This window comes from Mchenga conophoros, linkage group LG5 (genome assembly GCF_057382185.1).
Source record: "Mchenga conophoros isolate Kocher_MC1m ecotype Shallow Benthic linkage group LG5, M_conophoros_male_GT1.1, whole genome shotgun sequence".
In the NCBI taxonomy this organism is placed as follows: domain Eukaryota; kingdom Metazoa; phylum Chordata; class Actinopteri; order Cichliformes; family Cichlidae; genus Mchenga; species Mchenga conophoros.
Window position 1 is genome coordinate 21,609,292 of NC_140530.1, and position 23,060 is coordinate 21,632,351.

The following is a 23,060-nucleotide window of genomic DNA, read 5'->3' on the forward strand; positions in this document are numbered from 1 at the left end:
ACCTTTAGGTAAAGATGTAATTATTTACACCTTAAACTTTGCTCAGGATTAAAGAGATAATGATGACAGAGTGGTGGAACAGATGAAGTTATGAAAATTATAATACGAACATAAAATCATAAAGAGCTTGATAAACACAATAATTAAAAAATGTAAAAAAAAGAACAACTCTTAATGGAGCAAAATAAATAAAAAAAATGGTGACTCAAGTGGAACAGGTGAAGGCGAAGAAGTTGCAGGTAGCTCACTTCATGGTGTCTTGACTTCTGCGCATCTTCAGGTATCTTCGTGTCTTTTGGAGAAGTGACAGTCTCTGACAATGCCTTCTTTGGCGAGGCTTTGACGTCTTCTTTTAGAGATTTAGATGCAACTTTAGTCTTCTCCTGGCTTTGCAGATGTTTGCGGGCCTGGTTGTTACCTGTGGGTTTAGACTGAGTAGGTATGGTTTTTGAAGGGGTGGAAGAAGCCTTGGCATTGCTGGGTGCAGCTTTACCAGGGGTAGATGAAGTCTTGGGACCAGAAGGGCCCTTAGTCTGAGCAGAGGGCTGAGCAGATACCTTTGTCTGAGTCAGCCCTTTGGCCTGGCTCGGGCCCTTTGTCTGGTTAGCTGGCTGAGCAGGGACCTTACTTTGAGCGTGTGACTGAGTAGGACCCTTAACCTGACCAGGTCCCTTACTCTGAGCCGTGGGTTGTGTTGGACCCTTAACTTGGGAAGGTGGCTGGGTTGAACTCTTAAGTTGGGCAGAACCTTTGGTTTCAGAGGTAGGCCCAGCCTGTTTCACATTAGAGAGAGGGCCACTTACTTGGGGACCCGCTGGTTTCTGTTGTTGTTGAGGACCTGTGGTCCTGGGCCCTGATAGTTGATTGGGCCCTTTCTGTTGAGGTGGTTGTTGATTGGCTGGAACAGGTGACCGGGGGGATGCCATTGGCTGTGGAACAGGAGCTGGAATATCTCCCAAGCTTCCTGACAGGGCCCGCTGTGTCTGGCAGTTCAAGCATAACCATTCTTTCTTCTGAAAAACAAAAAGAAGAAAGCAGGATTTAGCCATGAAGTAAAGAAATCAGATAGGAGAACATGATTTCATAGTATGTACATCAGCAAAACAAATTATACACTAATGCTAGTAAAAGAAACAATTTGAATTTTCTGCCACCAGCAAACCTCAGGCATGATTAGGTGCTCATAGTAATATTTTCCAAAACACACTACTGGATTCTTATTCCCAGTGATTGATGGGTACAAGCATAAAGATCTGTCTGTTAGTTAGATATATTAAATCCAAGTCATGTTTCTTCATAAATGGTCACGGTGTGCTAAGGACATGCTATAGCAAGTCTGAACAACTGAATATTTGAAAGCCTGTCCAAACAAGGCCTTTCATCTCCTCAAGAAGACTTAATAATTTGACAGCATTTAGCACTCTCAAACCGAGTACACAGAAGAAAGAGTGCAGCACAAATACAAATGAACACAACTGTTATTAGACTGGACGGGTGCAACAATCATCAGATCTTTTATGGAGCCCATAGCATCTGCAAGAGCAGCATTCACCCTTCACAGTCATCCTCGCTAAGCCCTATGTTTGGAGAGAGGAGTGTGACACTGTTAAAAATCTAGTACAAAAGCCATCACAGACAGGATATTAACATAAACAGATTCAGTTTCAGGTCAACACAACACATCGATCAAACTGCTCAATGGAAAGAAATGGTTCGATTACAGGTAATGAAAGCTGAAAATAGAGGGGAAGGAACTATGTTTGTAACACAGCCTCCTGTTAATGACAATCATCTGTGCCTCGGGCCTGAAGAATGAGCATTCTTGTGTCACCGACTTGTACAACAAAACAAATAACCTCATAAACACCTCCATTGCTGATTACCATCTGCCCAAATAAATCATTTCTTTTATTGGTGTAATACTTCAAAAGCATAAATACAGAAGATGGAATTTAACAACATGCCCGGTAACAGCTAATAAATAAAATAATGGTGGTAGGTGTGCAGTGACTGTATCAGAGGACATCTTTACCGCAGTGCAAACAGTCAAGATGGCAGAGAAGGTTGCAAATAAAACATTTATTTTTAACGCACCCTTACGTTTTCATCACACTGCAATGATCAAATGGAAAAGGGAGTCATTGAAGTCACTGGGATGCTGTCTTTCAGTCAAATTCAATTAAGGAAAGTTACATTAAGAAGAGATCCTCCTGAGTTATACAAATAAATGAGAAAAGCCCACGTTCCACGTAAGACAAAGAGACACTGACAGAGACTGACAAGCATTTAATCAGCAAGAAACATCTGATCAGCACAATAGGGATCTTAATCTAGAGACCCAAGAGGCCAGCATTTGATAGATATGTCTCTAGTGATAAGGTCTGTGAGTACAACAGTCTGTCTTCTTTATCATTTTATACAAAACCTTTAGAGACATTGACCCGGCCCTGTGTAAGGGAGAGACTGATTGTTCTTCTTAGTGGTCCTTGTCTGTCCTCTATTAGATTCAGTGGCCACAATGAATGGTGGCCGCATGGTCATGGACACCCTAATTGAAAAGTAGGATTAAAAACAAACTATAGAAAATGTAGGTATACCAGTTCAACTGCTCATTAATGTGAAGATTAATTCAGCCAATCGCAGGGCAGCAACATCAGAATATGGAAGAAAGGTGATTTCAGTTACTTTGAATGTACAACTACTGTGATTTTCTCTCACAACCATCTTTACACAGAATGAAAAGCGAACATATCTAATGAGAGACAGTTCTCTGGGTGAAAATGCCCGTCAGCGGTCAGAGGATAATAGCCACACTGCTTCAAGCTGGAAGGAAGGCAAGGGTAAGTCAAATAACCACTAATTATAATTAGAGATGGCACGATACCACTTTTTTATGTCCGATACCGATACCGATATCATAAATTTGGATATCTGCCGATACCGATATGAATCCGATATAGTGTTTTTTAATCAACAAAACTGTCTTTTTAAATATCTTGCTGCATTTTGTACAAGTTCATACTCAAGTTTAAAACAACAACTACACTAAAGCTATTCTGTTATACCTGTATGCAAAAAAAAAAATTTCATAGTTCAGCAATACTGATCAATCTAATAAACTTAAACCTACACCATCCTCCCTATTCTGGTATTTTAAAGAGTACTTAGCGTAAATATTAAGCAACCTAACTAATAGGGTTCCAACTCCCAGCAACAACAAAAATAAATAAATAAAAAATAGGGAACCACCCCTCACGCTCCACCTCATGATGCTTAATCGACGTAATCAACCTTAATTTGATGCAGTGTGAAAAAAAATGCACAGAAATCAATTATTTTTCAATATATTAAAATATTAAATAGATTCAACATATTTCTTCAACAAAATTGCAGACTGCACAGATGGTACCTTCCCAAAGTAAAAAGTACTATAGCTTACTAGGGTATATATATATATATATATTAGACTTAATAGTTACTATATACAGTAATTGACTTCTATTCATTTTGCATCAAATTAAAACTTTGGGTGTCAGATAATTATTTATTAAAAGCTCGACATTTTAAATGAGAATAAGAAAGAAAAGTATGTCTTTGTGCCCCCTTTTCCCTGTTAATGCCCTATCGGCCCCCCTGGCTAAACTTTGCTAGATCCGCCCCTGCACAGTTACCAGCGTCAGCTACGTAGAAAAAGATCCTGGTGTAGAAAGTAACATTAAATAAATTCTAACAACAGCTTATCAAGCTTAAACGTGCTGCTGTTGTTTATCCACTGGTTTCCTCTTTCTGGTGCAAAGTGGGCCAAAAGCAAACAAGAGAGACGGACTCGCAACAGAAAAGCCGATCAGCTGATCGTTAAGCAGTTTCATGATTGAAGTAGCAGCAAGAAGAGGCAGTGGCTCCATATATCGCTTGTTAAGCTTAACGCAGGAATGCTTTACAAAGATTCAGAGATGGACTTACACACTTGCTTTACTTCTCTCGGGGATAACTTTGTCGGAGATGAAATGCCGGGTTGCTAGCGAAGCTCCACAGCCGCTCTATCACGTGATGCATACTGCTTCGACGTGCTAACGTTCTGAGGTGAGTTACGGCTGTTGCAAGTTTTGTGAGGTGCTTTCGTGATATTTAATGGATCGGATTACATTTTTCATTTTTCTCCGATATCCGATCCAGTAATTTAGGTCAGTATCGGACTGATACCGATACGTAATATCGGATCGGTCCATCTCTAATTATAATCAAGGTATGAATATACACAAAACATCAAACTTTGAAACAGAGGGGCTACATAACCACAAGACCTCACTGCATGTCACTTCTGTCAGTTAAGAACAGGAAACTGAAGCTACAGTTTACACAGGCTCGCCAACATCGGAAAATAGAAGATTGAAAAAATGCTGAGTCTCGATTGAGCCGTCATTTAGCTTGAATCAACGGTTCAAGCTTGCGTTGGTATAACTGTATGGGGAAGATGTTCCAGGCACACCTTGGGCCCCTACTAACTGATCATCATATAACACCACATCCTACCTAAGTATTGTGTTGCTGTCCATATCTATCCCATCTAGTGTACCCATCTTCTGATGCCTGTTTCCATCAACGTGTCATGTCACAAAGCTCAAACCATCTAGTCAAAAGTGGGTTTTTACCCGTGTGGTGTCCTCGGGATTCCCATATACTTGTTTGCCATTCACCTAAGGACCAGTTTTGACCCGAGGACACCACAAGGGTTCAGCAATGACTTCACTGTACTCCAATGGCCTCCACAGCCCCTAAATCTCAATTCAGCAAAGCACCTTTGGGATGTGGTGGAGCCAGGGATTCATATCATGGATGTTATCATGCCAATATGGACCGAAATCTCAGAGAAATGTTTCAAACACCTTATTGAATTTGAGATGTGACGAATTAAAGCAGTTCTTAAGGCAAAAGCAGGTCCAATCTAGTACTAGCAATGTGTCCCTAATGAAGTTGCAGTAAGAGTATCATTCTGAGAACTCCTCATTTCTTAATTATGATCTAATATAATAAATTCCTAATATAATACATTTCTCATGCATGTATGATAGATAAATAAAGACATATACAGGGAGTGCAGAATTATTAGGCAAATGAGTATTTTGTCCACATCATCCTCTTCATGCATGTTGTCTTACTCCAAGCTGTATAGGCTCGAAAGCCTACTACCAATTAAGCATATTAGGTGATGTGCATCTCTGTAATGAGAAGGGGTGTGGTCTAATGACATCAACACCCTATATCAGGTGTGCATAATTATTAGGCAACGTCCTTTCCTTTGGCAAAATGGGTCAAAAGAAGGACTTGACAGGCTCAGAAAAGTCAAAAATAGTGAGATATCTTGCAGAGGGATGCAGCAGTCTCAAAATTGCAAAGCTTCTGAAGCGTGATCATCGAACAATCAAGCGTTTCATTCAAAATAGTCAACAGGGTCGCAAGAAGCGTGTGGAAAAACCAAGGCGCAAAATAACTGCCCATGAACTGAGAAAAGTCAAGCGTGCAGCTGCCAAGATGCCACTTGCCACCAGTTTGGCCATATTTCAGAGCTGCAACATCACTGGAGTGCCCAAAAGCACAAGGTGTGCAATACTCAGAGACATGGCCAAGGTAAGAAAGGCTGAAAGACGACCACCACTGAACAAGACACACAAGCTGAAACGTCAAGACTGGGCCAAGAAATATCTCAAGACTGATTTTTCTATGGTTTTATGGACTGATGAAATGAGAGGGAGTCTTGATGGGCCAGATGGATGGGCCCGTGGCTGGATTGGTAAAGGGCAGAGAGCTCCAGTCCGACTCAGACGCCAGCAAGGTGGAGGTGGAGTACTGGTTTGGGCTGGTATCATCAAAGAGGAGCTTGTGGGGCCTTTTCGGGTTGAGGATGGAGTCAAGCTCAACTCCCAGTCCTACTGCCAGTTTCTGGAAGACACCTTCTTCAAGCAGTGGTACAGGAAGAAGTCTGCATCGTTCAAGAAAAACATGATTTTCATGCAGGACAATGCTCCATCACACGCGTCCAAGTACTCCACAGCGTGGCTGGCAAGAAAGGGTATAAAAGAAGAAAAACTAATGACATGGCCTCCTTGTTCACCTGATCTGAACCCCATTGAGAACCTGTGGTCCATCATCAAATGTGAGATTTACAAGGAGGGAAAACAGTACACCTCTCTGAACAGTGTCTGGGAGGCTGTGGTTGCTGCTGCACGCAATGTTGATGGTGAACAGATCAAAACACTGACAGAATCCATGGATGGCAGGCTTTTGAGTGTCCTTGCAAAGAAAGGTGGCTATATTGGTCGCTGATTTGTTTTTGTTTTGTTTTTGAATGTCAGAAATGTATATTTGTGAATGTGGAGATGTTATATTGGTTTCACTGGTAAAAATAAATAATTGAAATGGGTATATATTTGTTTTTTGTTAAGTTGCCTAATAATTATGCACAGTAATAGTCACCTGCACACACAGATATCCCCCTAAAATAGCTAAAACTAAAAACTAACTAAAAACTACTTCCAAAAACATTCAGCTTTGATATTAATGAGTTTTTTGGGTTCATTGAGAACATGGTTGTTGTTCAATAATAAAATTATTCCTCAAAAATACAACTTGCCTAATAATTCTGCACTCCCTGTATCTGCTCAGTGTAACTGACTTTGAACACAAAATGATGTACAAATAATGGTTAGTGACATGTTGGCGTAGGTGTTAGTAGACAAAGCTACAGCTCACATTTAACACAACAGGATGAAAAGGATGAGGAGGTGGATGGGAAAAGAGGAAGGAGAAGGTGGTCCTGTAAGAATAATGATGCTGTTAGTGAAGATAATGTCTATTCAGGATATAGGTATATAATATTTGCTATATTTAATGCTGTTACTATATGCCGCTTATAATAATGTATAATTATTATTTATCTAAGCTGAATTATTATTTATGGGAGGCCACTAAAGCTAACATACTGAAACCTCTTCAGTATACCTACATGCACATCCCTGCAGACAGAGCAACAGTATAAAGGTGGTGAGACAGCAACGTCACTGTACATGTACATTTGTAAATGCAATAACAGACATATCAAATTATAGCAGGGTTTACCTTTTTTCCCCTTTCTGCATACTTAAAGAATGCATATGATTTTTCAAAGCATAATTACTGAAACCAAAACACCTGCAGCCAATGTATTTGCCAAGTGTCAGAAACTGAATCCACATTCTCTGCTTTACACTCAGCTAATATTTTTAAAACACTCAGATATAGCCTTCCAGCAGATTCTTTCCACACTGCCTACCTCAAAACAACACTGCATGCAGTGTGAATGAAGTTTCATGGCTTTATACACATAGATCCCCTTTTGTTTTTACTGTTCTTCAATTCAGTTTGATTTTATTTATTTGCATTGCACCAAATTAAAACAACAGTTGCCTGAAGGTGCTTGATATTGTAAGGTATAGACCCTACAATAATAATACAGAGAAAACTCAAACAATCAGACAACGATGAGCAAGCAGTTGGTGACAGCGGGAAGGAAAAACTCCCCTTTAAAAGCAAGAAACCTCAAGCAGAAACATGCTCATGGAGGGGCAGCCATCTGCCACGACTGGTTGGGGGTGAGGGGAGGGAGGCAGGATAAAAAACACACTGTGGAAAAGAGCCAGAGATTAATAATAACTAATGATTAAATGCAAAGTGGTGGACAAACACACAGAGGGAAAAGATGTGCATGAAGAAGAAGCACTATCACTATATTTGCTTCCTTAAAAAAAATCCCTTTTTGTATTTGTGGTGCGTTCTCTTTAGAATACACATTTGGATATCTGCGTGTCTATGTTTATTACATGTATAAAACATCCTTAGCTGCTGTGGCCTGCACACAGAAAAATGAAAACCTCCAAGTCTTATTTAATCTATTAAGTCAGAAAGTAGTTGACGATTCTTTAAATGTAATTAACTTAAAGGAGTTTTGCAAAAAAAAAGTTTTTTCATTGTCATCTTTTGCTAAACTTGTATGATGTTTTGTTGGTTTCACAATTAATTTTGCAAAAACAGCCACGTTTCAAAGATGACGCCCAATCAGTCAGGGGGAAAAGAGCTGTAATAAGTGGCAATGACCCAGCAAACATAGAACCTCAATAATAACTCAATTATGCAACATGAGTGACAAATTATGCAACTCCTTCCCTCAGAAATGATGCCATTTGAATCATGAATAGTGTGAAAATATGCAGTGCATCTTGGTTAATGCAGCACTAACAATAGTGTGGGCAACGACATCATTTTTCAACATTAAGCAGGATAAAGTAAGAGCCTGGAAAACATTTGGGTGCACCGTGAAAACACAAACCACAGGTTATGACTGTAAGGTACTACATTACTTAACTTCACCTACTCAGTTTGATAAAGTCCGAAACCCAACAAAGGGCCTCAACCAAATATAACGCAGCAAAAATAGACGTGACGGTTACATTAAAAATCTATCTATAATGCGCTATTTTTGCTGGTGCTATTCCTCCGTACAAGATAAAACCTTTGTTAATATGCCCGAATCCTAAAGGAATCTGCTGTCTCAACTGAGACCACAAAGCGTGGATGGAGCTACTGCAATGCCAAACAGACAGACTTGCTTTGTTTTCCTATCTCTCAAGTGCTCTACTGAGAAGCTATATATAAACAGGTGCAGTGCTCTCAGAACTAGCCATCTGTGCTGGTTCTTTCACAACAAGTGACTGTGTGTTTGTGGACAGCTAGTACATGCTGCGACCAAGAGACAACTACTGAAGCTATGCAACAACAGCTACAGTGAAGACGCTATATGAGTGTATACTTATATGATCACACAATTAAGCCAGCTAATAAAAATTCCAGCTTCTGAACTCTTGACTCACGCCTCTAACTTTCTCGAAACCCCATCTAATCATCCTTTTTAACATTATCACTTAAATGAGATGCTGAATAGTATTTCTTTTCTATGGAGACGTTTTTCTTCCTGCCATGTTGGAAGTGCCAAACTCTCCTCTTTGCTCCCGAATCAGCATAACACCACTGCGTGGGTGAAAGGGAAAGAGGAGCAAGGCCAAACCGGAGCAGGGAGTAGCAAATTATTCATGTAGAATGCTTTAGCTTGTACAGCAGCGAGTGTTGTGGGCTGTGCTTCCCACCTCTACCCACACTATGTGGAGAAAATCAGGACCGTATAAAAGAGCGAGCCTCTGTGCTTCAGAAACAGCCTTTTAATGCATCTTGAAAACAAAACAGCCAATTCACTGTGGTAGTCTCCAGCAGCTCGATAAATACAAATTAAACTGTAGCCAAAAACTACAAAAGACACAAGTAATGAAATGTCCTCTTTAAGCTGGAAGTAATTAATTCTGAAAACAGCTTTTTGTTACTTTTAACTGCAAAGAAACTGACATACCTCTGTGCTGTTCTGTTGTTTGCATTTTTCATTTGCTGGAACTCTCATTTTTTTAGGGGATTAAGTGTGTGGGGGTTTTCTCTAAGGACAGCAGGCTCAGTTTGTTAGCAGGATTATCCTGTTAGTGAGTTGATAACCTTGTTAAATGGCAGGTTAAGGCTAAGTTATCTGATCAGTGGACAGTGTACTTAACATTCACTCTCATCTGTGATTCAGATTTAGCCAACAGGACTACACACTGGTTGTTAATTTGTAATTACATACACATAATAAGCATTTAATGTTTGTTTGTATCTGCTAAAGCTTACATGTGCCAACAAGTGATTTTTAGCAATTTGTTGACAGAACACATGTTTTGAATACATTTTGGGATTGAACGTGTGTCTTTGTATTACTCTCTGCAGCTGTCAGAACCATTTGGTTTATTGTATTTCTTGACAAAATCTAGATGTGTAAAATATTCTCATTTGATTTTTTTCTGTAAACCAATAAAAGTCAGTGAGAAACCCTGGTGGTTATACGACAGAAGGAATGCGCACTGACAGAGATTTGTATAATTACAAATACTGTAAAGTATGTAATGAACACAACCGTTGTTAGATTGGACAGGTGCAAGTATGATTTAAATTTAGACACACTTTTTAAGACTGCTCTCACTTCTAGCAATACTAGTATGTATACACAGTTTGAGATTCTGTTTTATAGATCATGCATTTCTACATAACTTGAAAGAATATTTTCTTTGATTGAAGTTTGTCTGTTTGTATATCCTTTCCAAAAATTTCAAATTTTGGGACTGAAAAATCAATAATGTCAAAGTCAAACTCGCAAAAACTGCACTTCCTGGAATGGCCACTTGAGGACAGCACCAAAAACCCTAACCCTATATCCCACAGATATGTCAAAATACCCATATTTACAGGAGAAATAAACATATATAGCAGCCTGGTACACAAAATAAATAAATAAATATGTTCTGTACCATTGTGTCTGACTTGATTTTTAAAAACATTAAATTAAAGCATTTCTCTGCCTTAAATTATTAAGGCTTAAAAATTGCATTTGACAAAGTTTAAGCCTCCACATTCCTTTATGGAAAGATCAGCCCTAATCTGTTAGAACCTGTGATCCAAAATCCTTTAGAGCGCGTTACGGGACCAAGTAAATTTCACATTTTTATTAACTCTCAAACTCAGAAATGTTGCTGTAGAACAGGGTCACCTTGTTACCTGAACAGAGATTTACAGATCTTGGTAAAAGACGGCAGCACTCTGCAGATGATTCACGGCACGAAAGTAAATAAAAACCTGTCAATGTAGACTGTTGTCTTAGTTTAATATGTAGGACTCAACTGTAGCAGAATATCTATTAATTCTTTCTTTAAATTTGTGCTATTGCATTTTACAATGATTTCCTATTCAGTATTCAAGTAAGACCATTTGTATTGTTCCATTTGACTGCTATGTTTGAGGATTTCAATTTGAATTACCATTACAAGACTAAATACTCAGAGAAATACAAACATTTGACTGATGCAAAGCAGACAGGGATAGATGAACCTTTGCTTGCAAAGCTGCAAAAGCAACAATGACTTTTTAACAAGCTTTACACATTGAGGGATGGAGCAGTGAGACCAGCTTTGTGATTTCACTAAAAATATACCCCAAGAATAAAGAAGCATTTGAGAATGTTCCCCTGCCCAGATGATCTATGACAAGACAACAGTATCATGGCAAAATAAGTAATAGAAACACCAGTCCACCGGTCCATGCAGAAGTTGCATTAGCAGCAGGGGGTGGTAATATGTTTAATTAAAGCCACAAAGTCGGTATCGAGCAAAAAATGTATGCAGTGCACTCTAGGGTCTTTAAGAAATTGTAAAGCTAGGCGGCTAATACGTATTTCCATGTAAATGTGTCAATAATGTCTGTTTAAACACTTTCCCATTATTATTTTCATGTTGGCTTAAAATAAAATATCTCATTCTGCTGTTACTGCATCTTACTGCAACTTCTGCATGCGTGTCCTTTTCACATTTTGTAGAGGCAAAGCATGAAATGGGCACTGTGGACAAGCGTGTCAATTACACGTTTTGCAATGATATCGTGTGAAACGAGATGAATGAAAAACACCTCTGCAATTCTGGAGCTTCAGTTTAAAAGCAAAGCGGACAATTTGGCCTTTTTTCTCCTTAGCTCTGGACACATGCTGTAATGTCTGCAACACAGCCAAGGTACTCATCTTTGTACATGGGATAACAAAAGAGTAAAGCAGTAAAGCACTCAATGACAAGGACTGCAACAGGGAATTCATGGAGTTCATGTTGGGGATGAAAATGGAAGAAAACAGGAATGTTGATTAAAAAGTGCTAAAATATTGTTTTTACTATTCCATTTTCACATTTCTATTTCCTATTTGTAACATCTACTCTTACCAGTAGAGATAAAAGTCATATAGAACAGAACTGAGTTCAGCTTCTTGGTGTGGCCTTCCACAACAGTTTCCAAATCTGGCCACTTTTGGCACGATTATGGATTTATTTTTTAAGAAGTTTACAATCAAGAGACAATTTTTTTTTATGTCTAAACAGAGTGTTTACAGCAATTTGTTCCTCTCAAAAACAGGAGGCCACATTAAACTTTTAAACAGTTAAATCCATAAATAACATAGAAAGCACACAAAGCTAAAATTAACTTCATAAAAATGATGGGTGATGTCACAGTGGATACATCAATCTTTTAATATTAAGTCTATAGTTTTCTGTGCTCTCGTGGCCACTTAATCATTCCTGAAAAAACAATAACTGTGTTGTCCCTGTCTTACTCCACAGTTGCAGGTCTCTTTAGCATATATTACTTAATATATCTAGAAAATCGAGGTGTAGGTAGGTGAGTAGTAACTGTGTGAATCGGACTCTGTCATGAGACAAAGGTGCACAGCTCACAGTCGGAAAAGCTGCCCTTTCACTGTCAAAATAATGAGCGATTGAACAGTGTAGGTTACCACAAGGAAAAGGTCAGACAGATTGATCCCATTCTCTTAGGTTGATCCCACTCTCACTGGAGGTTGCTGAGACATTAAAGCCCACTCGCACAATGTGTGTACAGCATTTTTGTGCATCTATGGCTGCAGATGCACAAGTCTGTATTGATATTTTGGAGCATAAAGTTACAAAATAAAAAAAAATCATGAAAAAAAAACTTTTGATATTACACTCATATTTTAGCTTATATTACCCTGACAGCAAACCAGTAACAGGGACCAAGACTTACAGAGTGCCTGTAAATGACAACTAAAAGTACTTTAATAGTGCTTTTTTTTTATTGGCGGCTCATTTACTTAAAAAATTGGTTTTCTGAATTACATACAATTTCTTTCAATTGGAAAGATCCAGTAAAACTCAAAAACAGCAACTCCAGGCAATAGAAGGATTCTTGAAGTAATAAAAAACAATTATGAAGCACAAAAATTTGTCTTATTTTACACAAAACAAGGGGGGAAAGGCATCTCTGCAGAAAGTCGTTTGAAATGAATGCAATTATACGGATGTGGATACACTGAAGACCACTTGGGGGCAGCAGAAACACAACACTAATACTATAATGCAGAACTGGTGAAACTGGTTAGCAACCAGCTGAGCAGCAAACCGCACTCAACATTATCCAGATCATTGGCAGTTATTTTTCTGTTCACCTGGTGACTCAAGCAGAAACATTTGCTGTCCTTTTAGTCTTGTTTTGGTCTCCACCAACTCCTCAATGCCTTTTCTGAACAGAACAACAAAGCTCGGGGGCACAAAACAATAATGACAGGTAAAGCCATACCAAAAGTTTGGGAGTGATAAATCACTCTGGAGTGAAAAAGCTTTACCATTGTACATTCAAGTTTTCACCTGATGCACTGTTGACACAAAAATATGAATTTACAAGCATTTAAGTATAGTTTTGTCTCTCTATCTGACAACAGCTCATAAAATTGTATGAGCACTTAACTAGGACACCAAATGTGCAAAACAATGCTGGATATATGAAACAGCACACTGTACAGTCATAGTAAAAACTATTCTAATACCCAAGTAAAAATGTTCTAGTCCTTACCAGATCTTAATATTAGGTACCGGTGAATACACTTCAGATTAGTGGGGCTTTAGTTCACTGAGGTTTGCAGGTATTTGTTCATGCCCAGCTCTGATAAGTTCCCACCACAGCATCGCAATCAGGTTGAGGTCTGGACTTTGAAATTGCAACACCTTAATTTGCTTCTTTTTCAGATCTTCTGTTGTAAATTTGCTGCTGTGCTTGGAACCATTGGTTTGCTACATAAACCAATTCCAGACAAGCTCTAGTGGTCTGACAGATGGCCTCACATTTCACTTTAGAATACAGAGGAGTTCATGGTCTACTCAATGAAGTGCCCAGGTCTGTGTCTGCAGAATAAACCCCAATCATCACCCCTCCACCACTGTGCTTAACAGTTCATATGAAGTGCTTATGCTGATATGCTGTTTTTGGCTTTGTCAAACATGCTGAGCGTTATGGCTAAGCATCTCCACTTTGGTCCCATCTGTCCAAAGCATATAGTTCCAGAAGTCTTGTGATTTGTTTGTTTTGAAAACCTAAGCTGTGCTGCAAAGCCTTCCCAAAAAGCCATACTTTTTCATTGTTTTTCGAATGGCACTGCTGTTAGCATTCACATTTTAGCCAGCTAACTGAGGCCCGTTTTATTTTTGGTTTTTTGTAGTTTCCCTGAGCATTACACAGTTTAACCTTGAGAGCGAATTTGCTGGGACACTCCTGGGAAGATTGGCAGCTGTCTTGAATGTTTTCCACTTTCTGACTAATCTTGCTCACTGCAGAATGAATGACTTCAAATTGTTTAGAAATTTCCTTAAAACCTATCTGAGATTGATGGACAGAAACAATTGCTTCTCTAAGATCACTGCTGATGTCTTTTGACCTTGCCATTGTATTAACACACCTGAATGATCCAAACTAGCAAACTGCCAAAACTTCTGATTTCATAGAGGTAAACACACTTGCTGATGATCAGTTATCAAGTGCGTTTGATTAGCAGCTGATACTTACACTCGTAACTCCTATGGAAACACTAAGGGAGGACTTAGCTTTATCTTGAGTGTTATGTAATGAGTGTAATGTGGCACTTGTTCTTTACTTTTAAACTGTTTGCTAATGTGGCTTTAAACTGGCACTTGTAAAACCGTAGAATTTTAAAAAGGGTCTGCTTTCTATTCATAACAGCTGCAGGTCGATAATATTTCATCCTTTTTTCCTGTTTTTACCCTCTTTTACAAAACCAAGTTGACAATTAGTTTCACTTTGCATATTTTGTTTAATCTGCAGATGAACTAATGAGTGCATTCTCTAGCTTTCTTCGCTTTTTTTGACCATACCAGCTTTCAAAAAGATGTGAGGAGAGTTTAAAGAAAAGGGGGGGGGATCCATGAATTTAAGACTGCTTCAAAATCGGCTGTTCATTATTCTTTTTGTTTAACTGTACAGAAATAGCTATGTGTGTGCATGTAAATAATGTCAAACCTACAGACCAAGCTGCTGGTGAGGTGAGATATGTGTGGAGAGATTTAACCATCTCTACCCATGGAGGGAGCCAGAGTGTGCACAATTTCAAGGAGAGAAATGGAGCCCCTGTGGGAGCATACACACCCACACAACAACATGAACGTGCAGAGCTGAAAAACGAAAAACGAACAGTACACTCACTAACTCGCATTTGAGCATCCTGCTAAATATTGCACTTAGAGTAGGCTGCGTGTTTAACACCAGGGTTTTTAATTTTATCCTGGCTCTGAGTCCCTGCACAACTGGTGCTGACATCTGCACGCCCCTTTCCCACTTTACTTCTGACACACTTATACATGCACATCAATCTACTTTAATGTGCTGGACAAAAAGAAGAGAAACACATGCACAGGCAGCACTGTGTTCAATTTACACAACTTCTGTATACACCTCTTACTGTCAGCCAGCTCCCAGTGGGAGTCTGTGCCCCACATGGTCTCTCTGCCAGGAACTAGAACACAAGCTGTGAGCAAGAAATGTCAACTGTCATTAGATGCACTCACACACCTCACTGAGATATAATATTTTAGGTGCTCATTACGAGAAAGAAACGAAAAGCCCTATCCCAGACATATCCCTATCCTATCCCATTTCAGGTGGCCATTCCTTGACACAACTCCTGGGTTTTGAATATTTAAACAGCACGCCGTGGCTAATATACAAGCAGAGGATAAAGCCTGACATTTCTTATTGTTTAGCAGATCTGAATTACAGTGGCTGTTTCCAAGCCAAAACAAAAACCGCAAAGGGGGAGGCAATGGTAAAAGAAAGATACTAAGTTGTGCAAGGGAAGTGAGGAAGTGGAAGCACGACATCTAGTATTAAATATTCTCAGAAACACAGTCACGCATCGTGTGTAATCCTCCTCACCAAAGTTTTATTTAAAAACGTCAAAGTTTGCCTGTTACATATTAGTTATTTCCAAGTAATTCAACAACAGCTTTGACATCTTTCCCCATCAAAACTGCCTTGGTCACTAGCTGAATATAAATTATTTGTGACAAAGCAGAACAAAAGAAGTGGCCACATCAACCATCAAAGAAACTACAGAGTACTGAAATTCAAAGCGTCGCTATGTAGCAACAAAGGCAGCAACCATCATAATAATCCTTCGCGTTCTGTGTCTCGCAGAGATTAATGAGGCATGCGACGGAGGAGGTCATAATTAATTCGTAACAAGTGAAGGTCATGGGAGCAGAGGGTCAGTGTGAATTATTAACTAACACGTGCACAGGGGCGAGCTGCCAAGCAGGTGTGAACAGGGTGAGCCTACGTTGACTGGGGAAATACATTACACACAGTTTGGTGCCCAGACATGTCGACACACATATGATCAGTACCAGCAAAGGTATAATAAACCCTGAGACATACTACATATGCACTCAAATAACAGAGACTTACATTGAAAAAGTTTGTATTCAGTCTTTTGTGCTTTATATATAATTTATTCCAAGTAGCCCCATAGCAATAATTACATTATCTTCAAGCAAAATATTGATGAGAGTCAAAGATTAGCGGGGCAATCTTTAAAAGCACTATTAGATTATATTTCTAATGTGAAGAGTCTGAATGAACAACAGGTCAAGATACTAAGTGTGCAATGGAAAGCGTGACTGAGCACATGTCCCAGCAGTGTGCCAGGCAGTGGCACGACTGTGACATGTCAGTAAGAGTCAGCAGGTATATAGGTCAATCCCCTGGGACTCCTTCAATGGGGACACGTGGTGAAGCTTGTGGATTAGAGAGGAAATGAAGGATCATCTACTGAGCAAGCAGGACTCAAGTACAGTCACTGTCAGTCATATACCATCTGGCACAGAGGAATGGTTAAATGGTCATGACAAGGGGTTTTGCAGGTCTTCACATTATGTTGCTCTGAATGAATGCTGTTGTTTCAGTATTACAAGGCCAAACATCTGATGTCTAAGTAGTCACTGAGCTGATTTTAGATTTAGAATAAAGACAAAGGTTATACTGAAAGTGTGAATGCTGAATGCTGTTCAAGTTAGAAAAATACAAGAAGAGACTTACATTCAATGTAAGACAGATGATGTAGCAGGACTGTCCATACTTGAAGTACTGCAAGAGCCTTGCCAGCAGTTTTCTATTTGTAGACATGAAATGTAATTTACACTTACAAATAGATAGTTACACTTTATTTATTTTATACACTTTATAAGCTTTTTTCCAAAATGACTGTCAGATCCGCTGTTATTGCAATGTCCCACTCAGCTAAACAAATCCCAGAAAGATTAAATTCACTACCTAGCAACCTCGCTTTGACATCAAAACCAGCTAAGATGATGCACAGTTCACCTGGTAGAGCAGGCGCCCATATGAAAACAGGCTACTGTCTGCTCCAGACAATTTCCTGCATGTCATCCCCAGCAGACTGATTGGGATATGATTTGAGTTGCAGACATGCTTTTATCCACAAAAGCACTGGATAAACAGATGAGTCAACTCAACTAATTTGTCCCCTGTGAACCATGAATGTGCAAGATTTCACGTTAGTGTCATGCAACAACCATTACTGTCAGTAAATGTTTTAATGTGGACGCTGGTAGGATAACTGACTAAAAATTAGCACTCATAAAATGGTTAGTCTGGCAGAGTCATACTTAATGTGATTAAAGTAAATACAGCCAATATATCTATTTTTTGCATAGATTGGGCATTTAAGCAGACCATAATGGCTTAATAACTTCACGACTGCATAACATGACCAGTGTACAAACAAGCACATTACCAAGGTGCTAAGAGTGCAGGATAAATATTTTCCAAAACAGTGGCACTCTATATGGGAAATAATTTTCTATGAGAGGGGGACTCATGGCCTCTCCAGCAGAGTGTGTTGCTGCAGGACAATAGTGCGTCATCTGCAATCAATAATGTGTGTCTCTGCTGTCCCTCTGGGAGCTGCGCAGCACTGGGTCAGGTCATGTTTCCTGCTTTTTATTTACATATTCTGTCTTTTTCTATTCATGTCAGCAGGAACAACAGGTGCTTTTTCTTGCCCAGCACACATGCAGACCTATTTGATTGGTGAGGCAATCTTGCCTCAGCAGGGAGCTCGAAATACAGAAGTGTCCAAAATGTATGTTTTCAGACACAAATGTCAGCAGGGGAATGTTACCACTACCCTTTTGCCAGGATTTTGTGTGTGGGAATAAGCTTTTCTTTATTATTACATTAACGTTTGAAAATTCTGTGTTGTGTTAGGTGATGTCTGCCTCGCAGCAGTCATTTGAACAGGGGATCTATGTACTCCTTATGGGCCACATTATTCCGCAGCATAAAGTCTTGTTCCATTCCACTGCTGATGACAGACAGATCTGCCTCTTACTCAAAACCTTAGTGTACTCAGTCTTAGTCATTATTGAGAGTGAATTATATGAAAACTTGTGACTCAGTAACATGTCTGTAAACATAACTGCTTTGACACTACTTTTAAAACTACTGGCTCTTTCTGCGAAACCCTACATAATAACCACAAATCCTAACTTCAAATGTGAAAAGTATTATAATTGCGCTATATTATTGTAGAGTCTCTACCTTATAATGAGACGACTGCTTTTGTGAAGGGGTTCTATATAAATTGAATTGAACTGAATTAAATTGAACTATGCATCTCATGCAAATCAGTTATTGAGCATTATTGTTATTGAGCACTAACAAGAATATCAGTGAAAGACACTGTGAGGTTTTGGCTCGTTCTATGTTTCAGGGCAATGAAATTTTGTGAAAAATAAAGCATTGATGTGTAGTTTTAAAAAAAAAAACGTGCATTTTCTTTTCCTCTAAACAGCTTAATACTTTTCAATTAAAAACAAATACATAAAAAGGTAACCTTGCAGTGCTAGGAAAAAACCTAGGCATTGTGGGTCAGGCCATAACTGCAGGCACATCACATGGAATATTGTTCTGAGCTCACCAGCTTGTCTTCTGGAGTGCTGTGTTTGAATGTACAACACTCCTGTTAAACTGTGGTATAAAATTACAAGTTGAGTGCCAAGCAAAGAATTTGCATCCAAATTAGAACAGTTAGTAAACGTATTAGGTGTACGAGTTTAGTTTAAGAGATACTTCTTCAAGCATCACTTTAAGCATTCAGAAAAAAAGGCTTGAAAAGTCCAAGAATTTTGCTCCTCTCAATTGGCGTCCTTTTAAATGTGATCTTATATCGTCTTTTGTTGTGGCGAATCTGTAAGTGCTTGTGGAGACAGTTTTCTGCGACTACAGGATTTCGGTTGCCCTAAGCTCAGACTCATGCTGTCAAGCTCTGTGCTGCTCTGCCTGCCTGTCTCATTAGCTATAGCCTACATAGTACCGCCAGGAGTGGAATGTACTTAGGCGTTACACTTCTCCAAGACATTTTTTACTACTACACTACATTTATCTAATGGCACTAGTTACTAGGTTCTTCGCACTTTTTTCATATAAAACATATAAAGACCTTATAAAATATGTACAGATTAATACAATTCATACAAAAACAATCAACATAAATCAGATTTATCGTTTAGTCTATTGACAGATAGCTGTCAGTTGTTTTGATAACGATTTAGAGCAATCTTCCAACACAGCTGGAGCACAATTCCAATATAATCGATCTAATAATTGTAAAAATATTCCACAGGGCTTTTGCACTGGGATAAATCATACATTTAACTGTTAAGTGAATACTTCCCCCACCAACGACCACCACGCCATAAGGATCCCACCCAGTGATTTTAAGCGAGACTCTGCTGGGTTAAGTAGTAGCTCAACCCAGCAAAGTGGTGGTCCATAATGTGTCAGACAAAGATGTCATTTGTATAGTTTTGCTTCTTATATTTAGAAAAATTGCATTTAATTAAAGTACAGCTTTAATTCAAGGAGTTTATAAAAATTTAGCATTGTTTGTTTGCACTCTTCAACAATTCTAGCCATTGTTTTGCATTATGTCTCCTCTTATCAGAGGCTCAGAATTAATTTAACTGAGTTTCACAGCCAGCCGAGCCTTGTTCATAGTTGATTCCGTTATAGCTTTACACTGTGAAGTGTAAACTGTAATTTTAAATAGGGGGAGATCATCATTGGGCTGAACAAACAAAATAAACCTATCAGGGATGCACTGACCAGTTCAAAAACAGCAAAAGGCCTGAAAGATGACAGAAGACAACCGAAGAGTATGATGACAGAATCGTTTTCATGGTTAAGAAAATAACTTCACTAGATCTAATGAAGTTAAAAACACTCGTGTTATTGTCAAAGTCTATAATCATGATACAACTTCATGAATGGAAATACAGAGGCTTTATAACAAGGTGCAACCCGCTGGTTACAGTGATTCTAAAAACAGTTCTTTGGACAGAAGAAATCAAGATTAATTTGTACCAGGATGATGGGGAGAAAACAGTAAACACAGAGAAAACACATGGTGGAGGCAATGTTAAGGCATGGTGTCAGTTTCAGTTCAGTTTCAGTTTCAGAGGCAATGTTATAGCATGGGCATGTATGACTGGCTAATTGAAGACGTGACTGCTGATAGACGTATCAGGATAAATTCTGCTCTCTGCTCAGACTCAGCCGGATGCTGCAAACTTATCGGACGGGACTAAACAGTGCAAACAGAAAATGACCCACAGCACACTGCAAAAGCAGCCCAAGAGTTCCTCAAAAGAAAGCAATGAGATATTCTTCAGTGTCAAAAACAAGTCAGCTAACCTCAACCCACTGAGAGGTACTAGTAACAAGCAGTAACAAGTGATGGCACCTGAAGTAAAGGTCTCTCAACATCAAGTAAGTAATATTTAGTATGTTTATGGTTATTAATGTTTATTAAAGTTGTCACAAATTGCTGTGCACTAAATAAATAAATAAGAAACATAAATAAGTCCATAAAAGTTAAAAATAAGTTAAGATACAGAATAGATTTAATTAACGAAAGTATCAACAACAAACCAAAACATGGTTAAACAAAATATTTTTAACTACTTTTATTAGAAAGGGAAGAAGCATGGCATTTGTACACAGGCCTTCATTCAATGCAAATGATTTTCACCAAGTATTAAAACAAATACTTATAATTTCAAATTATTTTAGTCTGTCCAATTAATTTTGAGCCTCAGATAATTGGGGACTGCATACAAAAATGGCTGTGATTCCTAAATAGTTAATTCAAGACTTCTATAAAACCCCTCGAATTAAAGGGGTGTCTTTGTGGTGGTGGTGGTGTGTTTGTCCAACCAATTATGGACTTGACTGTATGTACGCATTTATGCATCAATTATTTACTGATTAACATACAAATATACAATTCAATCATTTCAATATATATCTGGTATTCTAAAGACTGCAAATGATTTTATGTGCAGAGAGTTACAGAGCTCTCCACCCCTCATACTCTTTAGTTTCTTACCAGCTTGTCTGAGATTAGTCAATATTTGTTATATCTTCATGAGGACAACACTTTATTATTTGCTCCTTTTTAAGATAAATCAGTTGTCCACTTTGTGTTAAGTCTTCTGTTAAGAACTTATGTGCCTCATTTTCAACTTGTCAGGTCTTGCTTTCTTTGGCTTGTTTAATAAACAGGAGCGTTCATTTCATAAGGTGACCTACAAAAAGGAGTAAATTCCCTCGTGTCTCTCCTGAATCACTGCGAACTCTCATACTCAGCTGGCTCAGCCAAAATAGCCTGCACCACTTAAAACTCGTACAGAATGTTGTTGGACAGATTCATCTTCAGGTTGATATAAACATGTACAAACATGGTACTGTTTTTAGTGTTTTTATTCATATTTAATGCTTCATGGAAAGTCTTTTGCAGTAATAACTGGCCCTACTGACTGACACAAAGACATTAACAGATGTTTTGTGCCTTCTTCAGTCCTCACTTAGTCTGCAGCTCACTGAAGGATTCACTGGTTCACGACTTGTTCTTTTTCCTCCCCACTCTCATTTTCCACCATAGCACAGAGGTTTGATTTGTTCTTTATTTTATTGTTTTTCTTTTAGTCTGTAGCACTTCCTTTCACAGTTTGGCATTTTTTGTGAACTGCAGCTTGGTCTTTTGTTGTTTTTGTTGTTTTTGATACTTTGCCAGACATTTTCTGGTGCATTTCCTGGTGAATCCTCTAAGCTTATAATTATAAAGTCTTCTTTTAGTTCCTGACCAAGTGACATGTACATGTACATCTCCTACTTGCCTCCAATCACAAAGTGGTAGCTCTTCCTGTCTTATTCCACTTATCCATCTTTAGAAAAGAAACATATCCAACTCTTGGTTCTGATCATTTTTTTATTTAACAGCCAAGTGTTTAATAAATGTTTTAACTGTCACACTCTTGCCGCTGTGCAGGATTCTCAAATTAAAGCCGAACGTACCCATTATTTCGTTTTCAATTTAATCTCCTGTAGCACAGACCCCAAAGAACAAAATGTCCACATGCTTACAGTATGAACTGAACGCATTGTAATATAAGGTAGGGGGAAGGACATATTTCTATAAAAAGCCAGTACAGTAATAATGCTAATCTGTCGCCTCCACCCCTGCTAAATATAACTCAATCATCGTGACAGATTCTTTCAGTCCACCTCTTTCATCCCTAGAGGACAAGAACAATCTAATATCCTCCTTCTTACACTTGAGGAATTGTAAGACAGCATTCAAAGGATGACTGAGGCTGTTCTGAAGGCAAGAAAGGCATCTGACTGTTTCATTTTTTTCTTTTTTTCTTTCCTTTCACAGTTAAGCCTTTTAGCCCAGCTCTGTTAATTTGCCCTGAGAATATTCAAGATGAATTGCAGTGTTTATCCCTCTGCAATCTTGCTTTAAAAGCACCCACAGCGATGCCATACAGCTCAACTTAGTTTAGTGAATGCACTACTCTCTGTGGCCAAACTGTCTAACGCAGTCAGTACAATAAAGTCTTTGATGTGTCTTATTTTCACCTTCCTTCACTACCCTCTTCTGTGATTGCGCAGCTATATTTCTTGACTTACTCACTGCTCTGAACCTTTGCAGGATTTAATCAGCAAACAGA

The 23,060-nt window shown here is 38.7% G+C and overlaps 1 protein-coding gene across 4 annotated transcripts in view; it reads right to left on the bottom strand.

The window, feature by feature from the left end:
* bsnb (bassoon (presynaptic cytomatrix protein) b) overlaps positions 1-23,060 on the bottom strand; it is a 79,042-nt gene that overhangs the window by 19,662 nt on the left and 36,320 nt on the right. For 3 of the 4 annotated variants that reach the window (XM_085274182.1, XM_085274181.1, XM_085274180.1), the window contains exon 4: positions 249-1,013. In XM_085274182.1, the coding sequence (XP_085130308.1) occupies positions 249-1,013 (765 nt within the window). The remainder of the gene's footprint in view (positions 1-248; positions 1,014-23,060) is intronic. The other variant, XM_085274183.1, reaches the window with a different exon arrangement.